The sequence below is a fragment of the Dasypus novemcinctus genome, chromosome 17, assembly GCF_030445035.2.
Source record: "Dasypus novemcinctus isolate mDasNov1 chromosome 17, mDasNov1.1.hap2, whole genome shotgun sequence".
In the NCBI taxonomy this organism is placed as follows: Eukaryota; Metazoa; Chordata; class Mammalia; order Cingulata; family Dasypodidae; genus Dasypus; species Dasypus novemcinctus.
In genome coordinates this window covers 66,816,746-66,833,972 of record NC_080689.1, presented here as the reverse complement: position 1 = coordinate 66,833,972, position 17,227 = coordinate 66,816,746, and the positions used below count along the sequence as shown (strand labels likewise).

At 38.1% G+C, this 17,227-nt stretch overlaps 1 protein-coding gene across 6 annotated transcripts in view; it reads right to left on the bottom strand.

Moving 5' to 3' along the window:
* Window positions 1-17,227, bottom strand: part of ALMS1 (ALMS1 centrosome and basal body associated protein) — a 315,125-nt gene that overhangs the window by 96,152 nt on the left and 201,746 nt on the right. For all 6 annotated transcript variants that reach the window (XR_011646196.1, XM_058278920.1, XM_058278919.1 and 3 more), the window contains one exon: window positions 5,362-5,532. Coding sequence is in view for 5 of the 6 variants with exons in the window: in XM_058278920.1 (XP_058134903.1) it covers window positions 5,362-5,532 (171 nt within the window). In the remaining variant the exon portion in view is untranslated. The remainder of the gene's footprint in view (window positions 1-5,361; window positions 5,533-17,227) is intronic.

Here is a 17,227-nt window from a genome sequence, read left to right as displayed (position 1 = left end):
GACTTGGCCCAATGGATTGGGCGTCCGCCTACCACATGGGAAGTTTGCCGTTCAAACCCTGAACCTCCTTGACCCGTGTGGAGCTGGCCCATGAGCAGGGCTGATGTGCGCAAGGAGTCCCGTGCCACGCAGGGATGTCGCCCACGTAGGGGTGCCCCACGCGCAAGGAGTGCGCCCCGTAAGGAGAGCCGCTCAGTCCTAAAGAAAGTGCAGCCTGCCCAAGAATGGCACCACACACGGAGAGCTGACTACAAGATGACGCAACAACAATAACAAAAGTAACACAGATTCCCGGTGCTGCTGAGAAGGACAGAAGCGGTCACAGAAGAACACTCAACGAATGGACACAGAGAGCAGAAAATGGGGGGGGGGGGGGGGATAAATAAAAACAAATCTTAAAAAAAAAAATTGGCAGGTTATACATTCTTCTCAAGTGCTCATGGATCTTTCTCACGTTAGGGCACAATGCAGCTCTCAATAAAGAGAAAAAGATTGAAATTATACAAAGCACCTTCTCAGATCATAATGCAATGAAACTGAAAATCTTAATAAGAGAAAGGAAAAAGGTAGATTTGCAAATGTGTGGAGGCTGATAACACACTCCTAAATAATCAGTGGGTCACAGAAGAATTTGCAAGTGAAATCAGTAAATATATTGATACAAATGAAAAGAGAACACAACTTATCAAAACTTACATGTTACAGTGAAGGCAGTCTTGACAGGGAAATCTATGGTCCTAAGCGCCTTAAAAAAGAAGCAGCAGCTAAACTCTAAGATTTAATTGAACTAGAGAAACTAGAAAAAGAACAGCAAACCAATCCCAAAGCTGGCAGAAGGAAAGAAATAATGAAGATTAGAGCAGAAATAAATGAAATTGAGAACAACAACAAACAGTAGAGAAAATCAACAAAACCAAAAGCTGGTTCTTTGAGAAGATCAATAAAATTGACAAACCGCAGATAAACTAACAAAAAAAGAGAGAAAATACAAATAAATACAATCAAATGAAAGTGGGAAGGTTACCACTGACCTCACAGAAATGAAAAGGATAATAAGGATATTATGAGAAACTACATGCCAACAAACTAGGCAACCCAAATGAAACGGACAAATTCCTAGAAATGCACAAACCACCCACACTGATGTTACAAGAAATACAAGAACTTAACAAAGCCATCACATTAAAGAGATTGAATCTGTCATCATTAATCTCCCAGCAAAGAGAAGTCCAGGACCAGATGGCTTCACAGGTGGATTCTATGAAATATTTCAAAAAGAATAAACACCGGTCCGTTTAAACTCTTCCAAAAAATTGAGGAGGGGAAATTACTCATCACATTGGATGAAGCCAACATCACCCTAATATCAAAGCAGATAAAGACACTACAAGAAAAGAAAATTACAGACCAATTGCTCTAATCAACATAGATGCAGAAATTCTTGACAAAGTACTTGCAAATCGAATCCAACAGTTTATCAAAAGACATACATCAAGACCAAGTCGGATTTATTCCTGGTATGCAAGGCTAGTTCAGCATAAGAAAATCGGTCCACATAACACACCACATTAACAAATTGAAGGAAAAAAACCACAATCTCAATTGATGCAGCAAAGGCTTTCAACTAAATCCAGCGTCCTTTGTTGATAAAAACACTTCAAAAGATAGGAATAGAAGGAAAATTCCTCAGCATGATAAAAGGCATATATGAAAAACCCACAGGCAACATCATACTCAATTTGGAAAGGTTGAAAGCTTTCCCTCTAAGATTGGGGACAAGATAAGAATGCCCAATGCCACCATGGTTTTTCAACATTGTACTAGAAGTTCTAGCTAGGGCCACTAGACAAGAAAATAAATAAAAGGCATCCGAAAAGGAAAAGAGGAAGTAAAACTCACTATTTGCAGATGACATGATCCTATATTTAGTAAATTCTGAACTGTCTGTGGCAAAGCTCCTTGAGCTAAGAAATGAGTTCAGCAAAGTGGCAGGATACAAGTACAAATTTGTAATATTTTTACACACTAGTACTAAACAATCCGAGGAAGAAATCGGGGGAAGACTTCCGTTTACAATAGCAACAGAAAGACTCAAATACCCAGGAATCAATTTAACCAAAGAAGTACGGGAAGTATATGCAGAAAACTATAAAACAGTAGTTGAAAGAAGTAAAAAAATGACCTAAAGAAATGGAAAGACATTCCGTGTTCATGGATTGGAAGACTAAATATCGTGAAGATGTCAGTCCTACTCCATACTGATTTATAGATTCAGTGCAATACCAATCGAAATTCCAACAGCCTTTTTTACAGAAATAGAAAAGGTAATTACCAAATTCATTTGGAAGGGTAAGAGCACCCAAAGAGCCGAAAGCATTCTAAAAAAGAAGAGCAACACGGGAAGAATTTCACTGTCTCACCCTGAAACATATTACAAAGCTACTGTAGTCAAGACAGCACGCTACTGGCATAAAGATAGACACATCGGTCAGTGCAATCGAAAGGAGAGTCCAGAAATAAACCTTCATAGTCATGTTGAACTGGTTTTTGACAAAGCTACCAAGTCCATGTTAATGGGAGCAGAACAGTCTCTTCAAGGAATGGTTCTGGGAGAACTGGATATCTATAACCAAAGGAATGAAAGAGCACCCCTATCTCACTCCCTATTCAAGAATCAACTCAAAATGGATCGAAGATTTATGAAAGCCAAGACCATAAAACTACTAGAAGAAAATGTAGGGAAATACCTTAAAGACCCTGTAGTAGTTGGTGGTTTCTTGGACCTTAACCCAATGCACCAAACCACGTGCAACAAAAGAAAAAAATAGGTAAGTGGGACCTCCTCAAAATCAAACACTTCTGCACCTCACAGGACTTTATGAAAAGGGTGAAAAGGCAGCCCACTCACAGGGAGAAAATATTTGGAAATTGTGTCTGTAAGGGTTTAATATCCAGGATGTACAAAGAGATGTTATATCTAAAGAATAAAAAGACAACCTAATTTAAAAATTGGCAAAAGACTTGAATTGACAATTGTCCAAAAAGCAATACAAACGGCCAAAAACACAGGAAAAAATGTTCAGCATCACTCATGATTAGAACTTCAATGAGATATCATTTCACACTTATCAGAATAGCCACTATTAGTTAAAAAGACAGGGAACTACAAATGTTGGAGAGGGTGTGGAGAGATGTGAACACTTATTCACTGTTGGATGGAATGCAGAATGGTACAGCTACCATGGAGGACTGTTTGGCAGTTCCTAAAGAAGTTGAATATATATTTGTCTCGTGATCCTGCAATATTGCTACTAGGTACTGTAGCAGTTGATATTGTTTATGAATTCAAAAAATAGATATTGGATTATATTTGTGAACTGGTCTGTTCCTATGGGCATATTAGGTTCTATTGGATTCAGAGGTCTTACTTTTACTTGACTGAGTTGTGAATTAGGGCTTTGATTGGGTCATTTCATTGGGATGTCAAGTCACCAACCCCTTGGTGGGCAGGGACTCACAGAGAAATTTACATGGCAAAGGAATTAGTTGGAGTTTTGATCCTGGAGCCCAGGAAATTATCACATGGGAGAAGAACACAGAGGAAGACAGAAGGCTCTGTTAGGGCACTGGCCTTGGGGAGAGAGTCAAGCCATTTGCCTGACAGTTTACAGCTGTCCTTGTTGAGAGACCAGAGCAGCTGAGCCCAGGGAGAAATGAGTCCCAGGAAGAGAGATGAGACTTATGCCAGCCTTAAAAGGAAGAGGAAGCCTGAACTCTTGCCGACATTGGCAACCATCTTCCTCCAACACATGGCAACAGACTTTGGTGAAGGAAAAAACTTATACTTTATGGCCTGGTATCTGTAAAGCTTCTACCCCAAATAAATACCCCTCATAAAGTCAGGAGATTTCTGGTAATTTGCATCAGCATCCCTTTGGCTGGCTAATACAGGTTTATACCCAGAAGAACTGAGAGCAGTGACACGAACAGACATCTGCCTACCTATGTTCATAGTGGCGTTATTCACGATTTCTGAAAGTTGGAAACCACCCAGGTATCCATCAACCAATGAACGGATAAACAAATTGTGGTATATTCACACAATGGGATATTATGTAGGTATAAGAAGAAACGCACTTGTAAAGCATATGACAACACTGATGAAATTGGAGGACATTACATTGAGTGAAGCAAGCCGGACTCAAAAGGACAAATACACTATGATTGAGTTACTATGAAATAAATATATTGCGTAATATGATTCAATTTATAAAATGTAAATATAAATTAGTTTATAAAGAAAATAAAATAAGTAATTATACAAGAATAGCCAGAAATGGGTATTTCTTAGCAAGGGAAGCATAGAGAGATTAAGAGGTGATGGATTTCCTTGTTTGTTTTATTTTTATAGTTATTGAAATAATGAAAATGCTCTAATGATGACTGAGGTGATGAATGAACAACTATGTAATTGTGCCGAATAGCACTGATTGTGTACTTTGGATGAACCGTATGCACTGTAGGTATATATCAATAAAATTGTTTGTTTAAAAAAAATCTTACATTTGATATTGATTTATACCCACAGAATGGATTAGCGCTAAGAACATGATTTTCTAGGGGGTACATATTGTTTCAAACCAACATAGATGCAGAGAAAAAAAGCAAATGCATCCTTAAAGAGTAAAAGCTTTAAAAATAGTAGGACCTTTGTCTGGGGCCAGGATACAGACTCAAAATACTCAGAGCGACCAGACAGATAAGGTAGATGAAGGCAGCACACTAGACGCAAGAGTTGTGGGGCCTGGAGGAAACAGGACAATGCATGTCTTACTTGTAGGTGACAGCCATGCCTCAGCTGCAGTTGATTACTACCATGCCAGAATGCAAGCTGAGTGCAATCAGATATTTTGACTTGTCAAGGGAAGTTGAAGTCTTATTTTTGAATGTTTGCAGCAAAACCAAATTTTTAATAAAACACCAGGTGAGTCACATATTGCCATGTAGAATCTGGTCTATGAGAAATTAGTTTGCAACATTTGACAGAGATAAATTCCTGAGGCAATTTAATCAAGATTTGTTATGGATTTTAGTCTCTAAAACACACCTGGTTGGCCATTATTTCATTTTAAACATCTCATCGTTTTATTTCCCATGATGAAAATAAAGTTTCAGTTTTTAAAAATCTGCAACATTTCAAAGAACTTTATAAATGTTTTACCTTCTTGTATATGTCCAACAAAATAGCTAGGAGACAAGTTCGTATAACAAAGCAGAAAAAGGATAAAGACTAAACAACATTCTCCCTTAGGATGAACAGAAATAAACAAATAGCAAAATACACAAAGCCAATGCAGTTACCTGCAGTTTGTTTCTGAAAGGGCTTTTTCACCACTGACCAAGTCGTCTTATTCACTGCCCTCTTACTGTAGATGCCCTCTTTATGTTTAATGTTAACAGTATCTGAGAGGTCATCATCCCTCGTGCCCAGCACCTGAGCTGGGAAGTCTGGCGCAATGGCATCATTAGATCCTAGAGAGAAATGGGGAAGTAATATAATTAACACAAATATAGATATGAAGTTCCAGAAAGACTTTTTAAAAAGATGGCCTCTTATAACATTTTTATACAAAAAAAAAAAAAAAAAAAAAAGGCAGTAAGATGGGAGTTTTGTAGGGTGATCAGAAGGAGATAAACTGAAGTTTTAAGACATGTATAACGAATTGCAACAATATAAGAAAGAAGCAGCAAATGACCTAAGAGAAGACATAAAAAGGTGATCATTAGGAAGACTATATACAGCTCAGGAAGGTTTTTGGAGAAGAAAATAAATTGTACATTAAAAAAACATAGGCTTTTTATATATGGACAGAAAGGAAGAAAGGGAGGCAGGAAAGCAATGAGCATATAAGAGAAACAGCAGACACTCTTAGGGGGAAAAATGTATTAAAGGAAGTGGTGGGAGATATTAAAAACTAATTGTTCAGGGTAAGCGGACATGCCTCAAATGATAGAGCATCCGCCTACCATATGGAGGGTCCAGGGTTCGATACCCAGGGCCTCCGTGAGGTAAGCTGGCCTATGTGCAGTGCTGCCGCACGCAAAGAGTGCCATGCCATGCAGAGGCACCCCCGCATAGGGGTGCCCCACGCGCAAGGAGAGCTGCCCCACATGAAAAAAAAAAGTGCAGCCCACCCAGGAGTGGCGCTGCATGCATGGAGAGCTGATGCAGCAAGATGATGCAACAAAAATGACGCAGTTTCCCGGTGCCACCTGATAATGCAAGCAGACTCAGAAGAACACACAATGAATGGACAGAGAGCAGACAATGGGGGTGGGGGGTGAGGGTGGGAAATAAAAAAAGAAAAAAATTGTTTGAGACAAAATAAGCAGGGCATGGAATCCCAAGCTTTTTTTTTAAAAGGTTTATTTATTTATTTCTCTCCCCTCCCCTGGTTGTCTGTTCTCTATGTCTATTTGCTGTGTCTTGTTTCTTTGTCCGCTTCTGTTGTCAGCTGCACAGGAATCTGTGTCTCTTTTTGTTGCCTCAGCTCTCCGTGTGGGTGGTGCCATTCTTAGGCAGGCTGCACTTTCTTTTGCGCTGGGTGGCTCTCCTTACGGGGCGCACTCCTTGCGCGTGGGGCTCCCCCACGCAGGGGACACCCCTGCGTGGCAGGGCATTCCTTGCACGCATCGGCACTGCACATGGGCCAGCTCTACACGGGTCAAGGAGGCCGGGGGTTTGAACCGTGGACCTCCCAAGTGGTAGACGGATGCCCTAACCATTGGGCGAAGTCCGTTTCCCTGGAATCCCAAGCTTTAATGCAAACTTTACGGTATGTGTAATGGAGTATGATTCAAGATATTTTAAAATAAAGGGATAGTATAAAGGAGAAAACACTGAAAGGAAAATGACACATGATAAAAATAATTTGAAGAATTTGATTTTTTAGATAACAGAGAGTTATGTTTCTCATGGCATGTCTAGGATGCAAAAAAAAATGTCTGGACATATAAAGGTGTGTAGAAAAATTATCTTCTATAAAAATGTTTTTTCTTTCTAATCCAGGATCTTATATTTCATGTATTACTAACATTTTTATGGTAGTAAGAGCTGGTTGAGCATCATCACAAATAAAAATAACCCATAAAGGGCTTTTCAGGAAAGATTATAAGGATCCTAATAAGTCTTCTGGATCAAATCTATAGATTATTATTATTGGTTTCTTCCCAGCATTTGTGTATTGTTTTCTTCTATTTGTCTCCTTAGGTGAACCTAAGAATACCTGGCATTGATTACCAAGGTTTGGAAGACTGTATGTTGATAACCTCCAAATACCAATTTCTTACTAAAACCTTTTTCTGAGCTTTGGACTCTAACATACAGTGACAGAGCTAGCCCTTACAGTACTTTTGTGGAAATCAGAAAAAGATTGCCCTTCTTCAGTTAAAAACAAAGCAAAATGAAACAAGGAAGCAGATGTGGCTCAAGTGATTGGGCTCCCGTCTACCATATGGGAGGCCATGGGTTTTATTCTCGGGGCCCCCTGGTGAAGGCAAGCTGGCCCATGCCACGGAGAGCCAATGACAGCAGCACAGAGAGCTGGCACAGAAAGATGATGCAAGAAAAGGAGACGCAGAGATGAGACAGTGAGAGATGCAGAAGATCAGGGAGAGGAGATGGCTCATGCAGTTGAGTGCCTCTCTTCCACACTGGAAGTCCCAGGATTGGTTCCCAGTGCCGGTGCCTCCTAAAGAGAAAAAAGAAGACTAGACAAGCAGACACAGAAAGAACACACAGCAAATGGACACAGAGAGCAGACAGTGAGCACAAACAACAAGGGGGGGAGTTAAAAAAATTAAAATAAAATGTGTATTTAAAAAACAAACAAAACAATTAAGTTACTATACGTTATGGTACAACACAAGCAACTGTACATGGCAATCATCTCCTCAAAAACATCCTCAGATTTCCAAAAGTACATGGAAGCAGCAGCATACACAAAAACACTGTAACTCCACCTCTTGTTCTCCAAGAGAGGTGACTATGCCAGTTCAGTACCAGGTAGATACTGGTAATTAGGTCTCTGATAGCACTAGTTGGGTGAGCAAGAGAAGTGACTTTAGTGCTTAGCTGGAGTGCAGTTGAAAGAAAGAGCAGCCTCATGGATGGATACTGCCAGTGAGCATGTATGTACTTACTTCCTGTTTCAGCACAGCTGTAATACACACATAGATTTATGTCTTCCCATTCCCTCAGGATCTGATGCTCATAGATAGAAACACTTGCACTTTTAAAATTCTCTGTCTCCTTATCTAGAAGGCACCAGGAACCGAACCTGGGGCTTCCCACGTGGCAGGTGGGTACCCAACTGCTTGAACCACATCCGCATCCCTCTTTTTTAAAATAACCATTCTAGTGGGTATAAAGGTATGTCATTGTGTTTTTTTTTTTTAAGATTAATTTTTTCTTTCTCCCCTGCCCCAGTTGTCTGTTCTCTGTGTCTATTCGCTGCGTGTTCTTCTTTGTCTGCTTCTGTTGTTGTCAGCAGCACGGGAATCTGTATTTCTTTTTGGTGCGTCACCTTGCTGTGTCAGCTCTCTGTGTGGGCGGCACCATTCCTGGGCAGGCTGCACTTTCTTTCACGCTGGGCGGCTCTCCTTATGGGGTACACTCCTTGCACATGGGGCTCCCCTTCGCTGGGACACCCACGTGTGGCATGGCACTCCCTGCGCGCATCAGCACTGCGCATGGGCCTGCTCCACAAGGGTCAAGGAGGCCCGGGGTTTGAACCGAGGACCTCCCATGCCAAGTCCACTTCCTGTCATTGTGGTTTTGATTTGCATTTCCTTGGTTACTAATTATGCTGAGCATCTTTTCATGTGCTTATTGGTGGTCATTTGCATATCTTCCTTGAGAAATGTATATTCAAGACCTTTGCCAATTTTTACATTAGGCTATTTGCCTTACTGTTGTTGTATTGTAGGAGGTCCCCTAAGAGATTTATGTTTTGCAAGTATATTCTTGCATTCTGTGGGCTGTCTTTTTTTGGTGGTAGTTCTTTAACACAGAAAAGTTTTTCATTTTGATGAAGTCCAACTTGCCTATTTTTTCTTTTGGTTGCTTGCACGTTCAATATTCTAGGAAAGCTCTGCCTCATCTGAGGTTAAAATAATTTATACCTGGTTTTTTTTTTTCTAAGACTTTTATAGTTTTAGTGCTTACATTTAGGTATTTGATTCATTTTAAATTAACTTTTGTATATGCTGTGAGGTAAAGGTCCAACTTCATATTTTTGCATGTGGATATCCAGTTGTCCCAGCAGTATTTGTTACAGCAACTTTCTCTAATGCACGATCCCGACACCTTTGTCAAAAATCAACTGACAAGAGATGTTATGGGTTTATTTTTGGACTCTCAATTCTATCACAATCATCTAGATGTCTATACTTATGCCAGTGCAATACTGTTTTGATTAGTTTTTGTACCTTTTTATGGCAAGATTTGAAATTAGGAAATGTGAATCCTCCAATTCTATTCCTTTTCACCTTTTTTTGGGGGGGGGGGGGGGGCGTGGAGGGGAGGCTACTCAAGGTCCCTTACAGTTCCACATGAATTTGAGGATTTGCTTTTATATTTCTTCAAAAACGGTCATTGGGATTTTGATAGGAATTGTACTCAATCTCTGGATCACTTTGGGGAATATTGCCATTCTAGTAATAATAAGTCTTCTAGTCCATGATCATGGGATGACACTCTATTTATTAAGGTCTTTTTAAATTTCATTTAGCAATGCTTTGCAGTTTTCAGTGTACAAGTTCTCCACTTCTTTTGTTAAATTCATTCCTAAATGTTTTTTCTTTTCAATGTTATTGTAAATGCAACTGTTTTCTTAATTTCATTTTTGGATTGTTCATCGCCTAGGTATAGAAATATAACTGATTTTTTGTATATTGATATAATAACTGCAATTCTGCTGATTTCATTAATTAGTTCTAATGGGTTTGTTTTTGGGTATTCAACAGGATTTTCTTACAGATCATGTAATCTCAAATAGTTATAGTTTTACCTCTACGTTTTCAACCTGGAAGTTTTTAATATCATTTTCTTGGTCATAATGTATTCTCCTTTTCATATGCTACTGGATTTGATTTACCAATATTTTATTGAGGACTTATGCATCTATATTCATGACATTGGCCTAGCATTCTTTTTTTGTGATATCTTTATCTAGCTTTGGTGTCAGGGTAAGGCTGGTCTCATAGAATGAGTCAGGAAGTGTTCCTGCTGCTCATATTTTTTTGGAAAGAGTTTGTGAAGAATTGGTATTAAGTAATTCTTTAAATGTTTGGTAAAATTCAGTGGTGAAGCCATAAGGGCCTACCTAGGCTTTTCTTTATAGGTAGTTTTTTTTGTTTTTCACTGATTCAATCTATTCACTTGTTAAAGGTTATTCAAATCATCTACTTCTTCTTGAATCAGTTTCAGTAGTTTGTGTTGGAATTTGTCCATTTCATCTATGTTACCTAATTTCTTGACATACAATTGTTCATGCATACCTTTATAATTCTTTTTTATTTCTGAAAGGTAGCAAGGTCCTCTCTTTCATAGTGACTCTAGTAATTTGAATCTTCTCACGTTTTCCCTTGGTCAATCTAATTAAAGTGTTGTCAATTTGTTAAAATCATCATTTCAGAGAGCCAGTTTTAGTTTCACTGCATTTTCCTATGTTTTTATGTTATTTCATTCATTTCAGGTCTAATCTTTATTATTAACTTCCTTCTGCTTACATTAGGTTTAGCTTACTCTTTTTTCCCCATTTTCTTAAGGCAGATTGTTAGGTTACTGGATTAGACAGTTCTTTTTTAATGTACCCATTTATAGCAATAAATTTTTCTTTGAGCAATAAATTTCTCTCATAAATTTTGGTCTGTTGTGTATTCAATTTTCATAAATCTGAATTTCCCATGTGATTTCTTATTTGGCACACTGCTTATTTAGGAGTGTGTTTTTAAATTTCTACATATTTATACTTTTACAAATTTTCTTCTCTTATGGACTTCTCATTTCAAAATGGTAGGAATGATATACTTTGCATGATGTTATTATTTTGGATTTACTGAAGTCTTTAATGTTCTCATTTGGTTTATCCTGGAGAACAGTCCATGCGTATTTGAGAAGAATGTGTGTGTGTGTGTATATATATATATATATACACACACTACTATTGTGGGGTAGAGTGTCTATAGGTAACTGTCAGGTCTAGTTGGTTTAAAGAGCTGTTCAAGTCTTCTATTTACTTGCTGATAATCTGTAAGTTGTTCTATTTATTATCGAAGTCTCCAAATATTAATATTGAATTATATATTTCTCCCTTTATTTCTGTCACTGTCAGTTTGTGTCATATATTTGTGCTTCTGTTGTTAGATGCATATATATTTATAACTGTTACATCTTTCTGATGGACTTACAATTTTATCATTATAAAATTCTGTTGTTGGTTATAGTAATAATTTTTGCTTTAAAACCTATTTCATTTAATATTAGTACAGACACTTCACTCCTCATTAGTTACTATTTGCATGGTATAGTTTTTCTTTTCCATTCTTTTATTTTCAACCTATTAGTGACTTCAGAAATAAAATGAACAGCTTGTAGTTGTGTCATGTCTTTTGATCCACTCTGCCAATCTCTGCCTTTTTATTGGAAATTTTAATCCATTCACATTTAACATAACTACTAATAATGGAGGATTTATGTCTGCCAGTTTGTTATTCTTTAGTACATGTCTTATATGTTTTTCATTCCTCTGGTGTACTTTTAGGGTCTCTTTTGTGTTAAATAGATATTTACTAGTGTAACACTTTTAATTTCTTTGTTATTTCATTTCCTATATATATATATATAATCATTTTAACAAGCTTTATTTGCAGTCTTTATACAGTCTGCTATTATGGTGTGGTTCTCAAAATGCAAACAACATGATTACAAAGCTGAATCTGAGGGAACTCTCTGTGTCATGGAAGTATTTACAAAATTATATTTTATCATTAAATCTTATTTTATTTTTCTCATTTTTTTATCTTTTTTAAAAGATACATAGATCACACAAAATATATTTTATTTGCTAAAATGATGTTCAATTGTTTTTAAGTAACAATTTCTTTTTTTTTTTTTTTTTAAAAGATTTATTTATTTATTTAATTCCCCCCCCTCCCCTGGTTGTCTGTTCTTGGTGTCTATTTGCTGCGTCTTGTTTCTTTGTCCGCTTCTGTTGTCGTCAGCGGCACGGGAAGTGTGGGCGGCGCCATTCCTGGGCAGGCTGCACTTTCTTTTCACGCTGGGCGGCTTTCCTCACGGGCGCACTCCTTGCGCGTGGGGCTCCCCCACGCGGGGGACACCCTTGCGTGGCACGGCACTCCTTGCGCGCATCAGCACTGCGCATGGCCAGCTCCACACGGGTCAAGGAGGCCCGGGGTTTGAACCGCGGACCCCCCATGTGGTAGACGGACGCCCTAACCACTGGGCCAAAGTCCGTTTCCCAACATTTTCTTTTTTAACAAATTAATTTAATAGATATTAATAAAGCACAGAATTCATCCAAATACAATTTTTAAGTTATTTTCTTAGTGACTGTCCTGGGGATTATCAGCCACATCTTAATTTATAACAATATAGTTCAGATTAATATCAATTTCAATGGTATATAAAAATTTGCTCCAAATATCTGACTACCGATTTCTTTTATGCTTTTTTTGGGTCACAAACTACATCCTTATACATTTTTTGCCCATCAACATAGATTTATAATTATTGCTTTATACAACTGTCATTTACATCAGATAGGAAAAAAAAAGAATTACAAACAAAAAATACATTTATACTTTTTGCCTATGAATCTCTCAGGCTCTTCTTAATTTTTGAAGGATAGCTTTTTAAAATATAGAATTCTTGCTGAGAGTGTTTTTACATTAAGCACTTTAAATGTCATTCTACCACTTTGGTGTTCTTGGTTTCTGACATCCGCTATTAACCTTAATTGATCTCTTGTACATGATGAGTCACTTTTTTTTGCTGCTTTGATTCTCTGTTTGTCTTTGGCTTTTGATATGTCTATATGTGCATGTTTTACAGTTTATCCTGCTAAGAGTTCATTTAGCTTCTTGGATCTGCTGATTAATGTTTTTCAACAAAGTTGGGATGGTTTTGGCCATTATACCTTGAAATATTCTTTCTGCCCTTTTCTCTTTCTTCTCTCTTGCTAGAACTGCAGTATGTATATGTCAGTACACTTAATGGTGTCCCACAATTGTATGAAGCTCTGTTCATTTTCCTTTAAAAATTTTTCTAGTTCTCATACTGAATAATCTCAGCTGACCTAAATTCAAGCTTGCTGATTTTTCTGCCTCCTCAAATCTTCTGGTTAGCCCTTCTAATCAATTTTTCATTTTGGTTCTTATACTTTTAAACTCCAAAATTTCTATTAGGTACCCTTTTATCATTTCTATCTCTTTATCAATATTCTCTATTTGGTGAGACATTACTCACATGCTTTTGTTTTGTTCTTTGGACATGATTTCCTCTATTTCTTTGAATATATTTAAATAGCTAATTTAAAGTCTTTGTCCAGTATGTCCCTGCTCTCCCTCAGACACAGTTTTTATTGATTGTTTTCCCTCCCTGACATCCCCCAATGAATGGGCCATACTGTCTTGCATTATTTTTTTCCAATTTCATAACTTTTTGTTGAAACCAGACTCTTTAAATAACATAATGTGGCAAGTTTGGAAATCACATTCTCCATCCTCCCAAGGGTTTGCTGTTGTATCTTTTGTAATTATTTGTTTAGGGACTGTGTCAAGTAATGCTGTAAAGTCTGTATTCTTTGTCATGTGTGGCCACTTAAGTCTCTACTCAGTTAGTTTAGTGGTCACCTAATGACTGGACAGAGATCTCCTGAACATCTTGAACCAAAAAAATCTCTCATTATTTGCTTAGGGGCTCTGTGTTTGTGTTGGGCATGACTTCAACACTCAGCCAGGCAATTTACAAATCTTCCTTAGCTTTCATTTCCTGTTTGTGGAGAGCCTTATGGTCAGTCACAGGTGAGAAAACAGGGTCTTCTCAGGTCTTTCCTAAGAATGTGCACAGTCCTATGCATCAGAATGGTCTTCTAGGTTCCTAGAATACGGTGAAGGTTTTTTTTTTAAGCCACTATGGACATCACATTCCTCAGTTTTTCCTTTTAAGCTTTCTGGTTAGTATATTGTTTGCCCCAACTATTACCAATCACCTTAGGCAGCTGTGAATTTAAAATACTTGTCAGACTCTCAACCCTGGGAAGAGGCTCTAAGTACTGGCTCATTTTTGAGTCAGGTCATTAGAGCCAAGCCTTCTCAGGGAATGACAAGATACGTTAAATAATGACAATTCTTTGGAAATGAGGTTTAGAAAGTGCTCCAGCTTTGTTCTACTCTGTCTAGTACCAGGAATGCAGGCTGTTATTTTTCAAGGCTATCAATGATCAATTGGATAGTAGAAGATGGGACTAGGGCAAGTTAAAACACCACAAAGCTCATTCTTCTTACTGAGAATCAGTTTTTATTGAAAAATGCATTCTGGATTGCTGCACGCTTTTGGTTAATTTCCAGAGTTTTGAAAAAGTTGGTTCTATTTTTGTCAGTTTTTCTGTTACTTTTATGGAGGGGAAAATTATAACTCTTGATGCCAGTTTTGACTGATCTAACTTGCCCTCTCCCTTTCTGAATCTCAGCTAGTTCTCATCCTGGGAGTTTTGCTCTTATTTAGAGTGACTTATTATGAAGAGTGTCAACATGAAGTATAAAGTGATTTCCGAAAAAAAAAAAAAAAAAAAAAAAAAAAAAGACATGATATCTATTTTCGCTGAGCGTGTAGCCCAAAACCATTGGATTCTGGTATACTACTTGAGAACATTAATGTACCTATTAAGTAAAATTCTAAGCTCTTCACTTTTTTGGGGAGGTTGTTTCCTTTGCTTTGTCCATGTTATTAATATTTTTAAAATGGATCTTATGTTAAATTTTGTTGACATCCATTCTCAGTCGAGGGGAAATCTATTTGGTCCAAATATTTGCTAATGACCCCATACTCTGAATTCTGCTCTTATCTATAGATGCATCAGTTGCTAGAACAATGATTAGGTTTTCATCCAGTATAGCTCTGCTGGTTATAAAAAAGGTCTGTTTTCTAGTCCCAAATGACTATCAGAATAGATGGAAAACCCGAGAAACTACAATCCCAGTTTTTTGTGTTTTTTTAAAAATTTCTCTCCCCTTTCCTGTCTCCCAGTTGTTTGCTCTCTGTGTCCATCCGCTGTGGGTCCTTCTAAAATTTATTTATTTCTCTCCCCTTCTCTGCCCCTCTCTCTACCCCCCCAGCTGTCTGCTCTCTATGCCATTCACTGCGTTTTCTTCTGTGTCTGCCTGTATTCTTGTCAGCAGCACCCAGAATCCATGTCTCCTTTTGTTGTGTCATCTTGCTGTGTCAGCTCTCCATGTGTGTGGCGCCATTCCTGGGCAGGCTGCACTTTTTTTCACGCTGGGCGGCTCTCCTTAGGGGGCGCACTCCTTGCGCGCCCCACTGGTATTAGTCAGCCAAAGGGGTGCTGATGCAAAATACCAGAAAACTGTTGGCTTTTATAAAGGGTATTTATTTGGGGTAGGAGCTTCCATTTACAGGGCCATAAAGAATAGGTTACTTTCCTCACTAACGGCTGTTGCCACATGTTGGAGCAAGATGGCTACTGATGTCTGCGAGTTAAGGCTTCCTGGGTTCCTCTCTTCTCAGGGATCTTTCTCTCTGGGCTCGCTGCTCTGCTCTCATCAGAAGGCCAATTGTAGACTATCAAGTGATCGGCTCTTCTCTCTTCCCGGGACCTCTGCTGTGTCTAATGGAGCCCCTCTCCTTCCTCATGCATCTGCTTCTTTGCGTGTTTACTTCCCAGGGTGCCAACACTAGAACTCTAAACTTTGTCCTCTGCCATGTCTTTGCTCTGTGAGTCTCACCACCAAAGGGGTGGGGACTCAACAACCTACTGACATGGCCCAATCAAAGCCTAATCATAATTTAATCATGCCTAGAGGAACAGACCAGTTTACAAACATAATCCAGTATCTATTTTTGGAATTCATAAACAATGCCAAACTACTATACCCCGTATATATAGCTATTAGAGCTCTTCTTGTCTTACTGATGCAGTACTTATCTAAGCACAACATTTCTCAGGATACAGTGAACCACCCCTCTATCATTTTTTCATTCTATCACCCTCTATCTTTCTGCCCAATATTTTTCTAAGTTAATTTTGTCTCCAAAAAATTAGGGAAGTTAGGAAAGAGAGTGCATGGCAGGACACTAGCTGCTTTAAAAAGTATTGGGACAACTAACAAAATTTCTGTTGGTATAGACCTTCTGCCTTCTGAACTAGTGGCTGAGAGAAAGAGGATTAAAATTTTTCTTGCCTATAATCAGTTACTTGAGCATGTTTTATTTTTGGTAGCCACTGTGTTTTTTAATTCAAAGTCTTGCAGGTAGTGGAAATTTCTTCGGGCTTCTGCTACAGGTTTAACAAACAATTCTAACATTTGGTAATATAAGCATTTTTGTGGTTCCATTTTTCCTATGGCATCAAGGCGGGAAGTTAGGAGAAGTTATATCAAGGTCTTTTACCCAGTTACCATTAGAAACAGTTTGGTCTTCTTTCATATAAAATTAATAAATAAATCTATCTAACACCAAGGATAACTTTCACATTTCTATGCAGTTTTTACTCACAAAGACTTCTGCTGAAAATTGTTTCTAAAGAAAATAATTCATCTCTAAACCAAACTAAGTAATCTCCTGTGGACCACTCAAAAAGCTGTGCCAATCAATGAAAGCCCCACACCATCACAACTCAGTACCTTTATCTTAAAATCCCTTAGGAAAAACTTACTGAGTTCCTTTGCGGGGTCCAATCTATTTCCTAGATCTGGACTTCCCCCGCAGTGAACTCACAGGTTACTGCTAGGTAATTTTAAATTCTAGGGAAAAACACATCGATATCTGATACTTAGTATACACAACACAAACTACTGAGCTCAAGGTACCTCAAACTTTCAACACTAGATCATGTTACATTCTTTTCAATGCTGTCATCTTTGCGAAACTATACTAAAATACAGGAAATAAGGGTGGCTGTGTCCA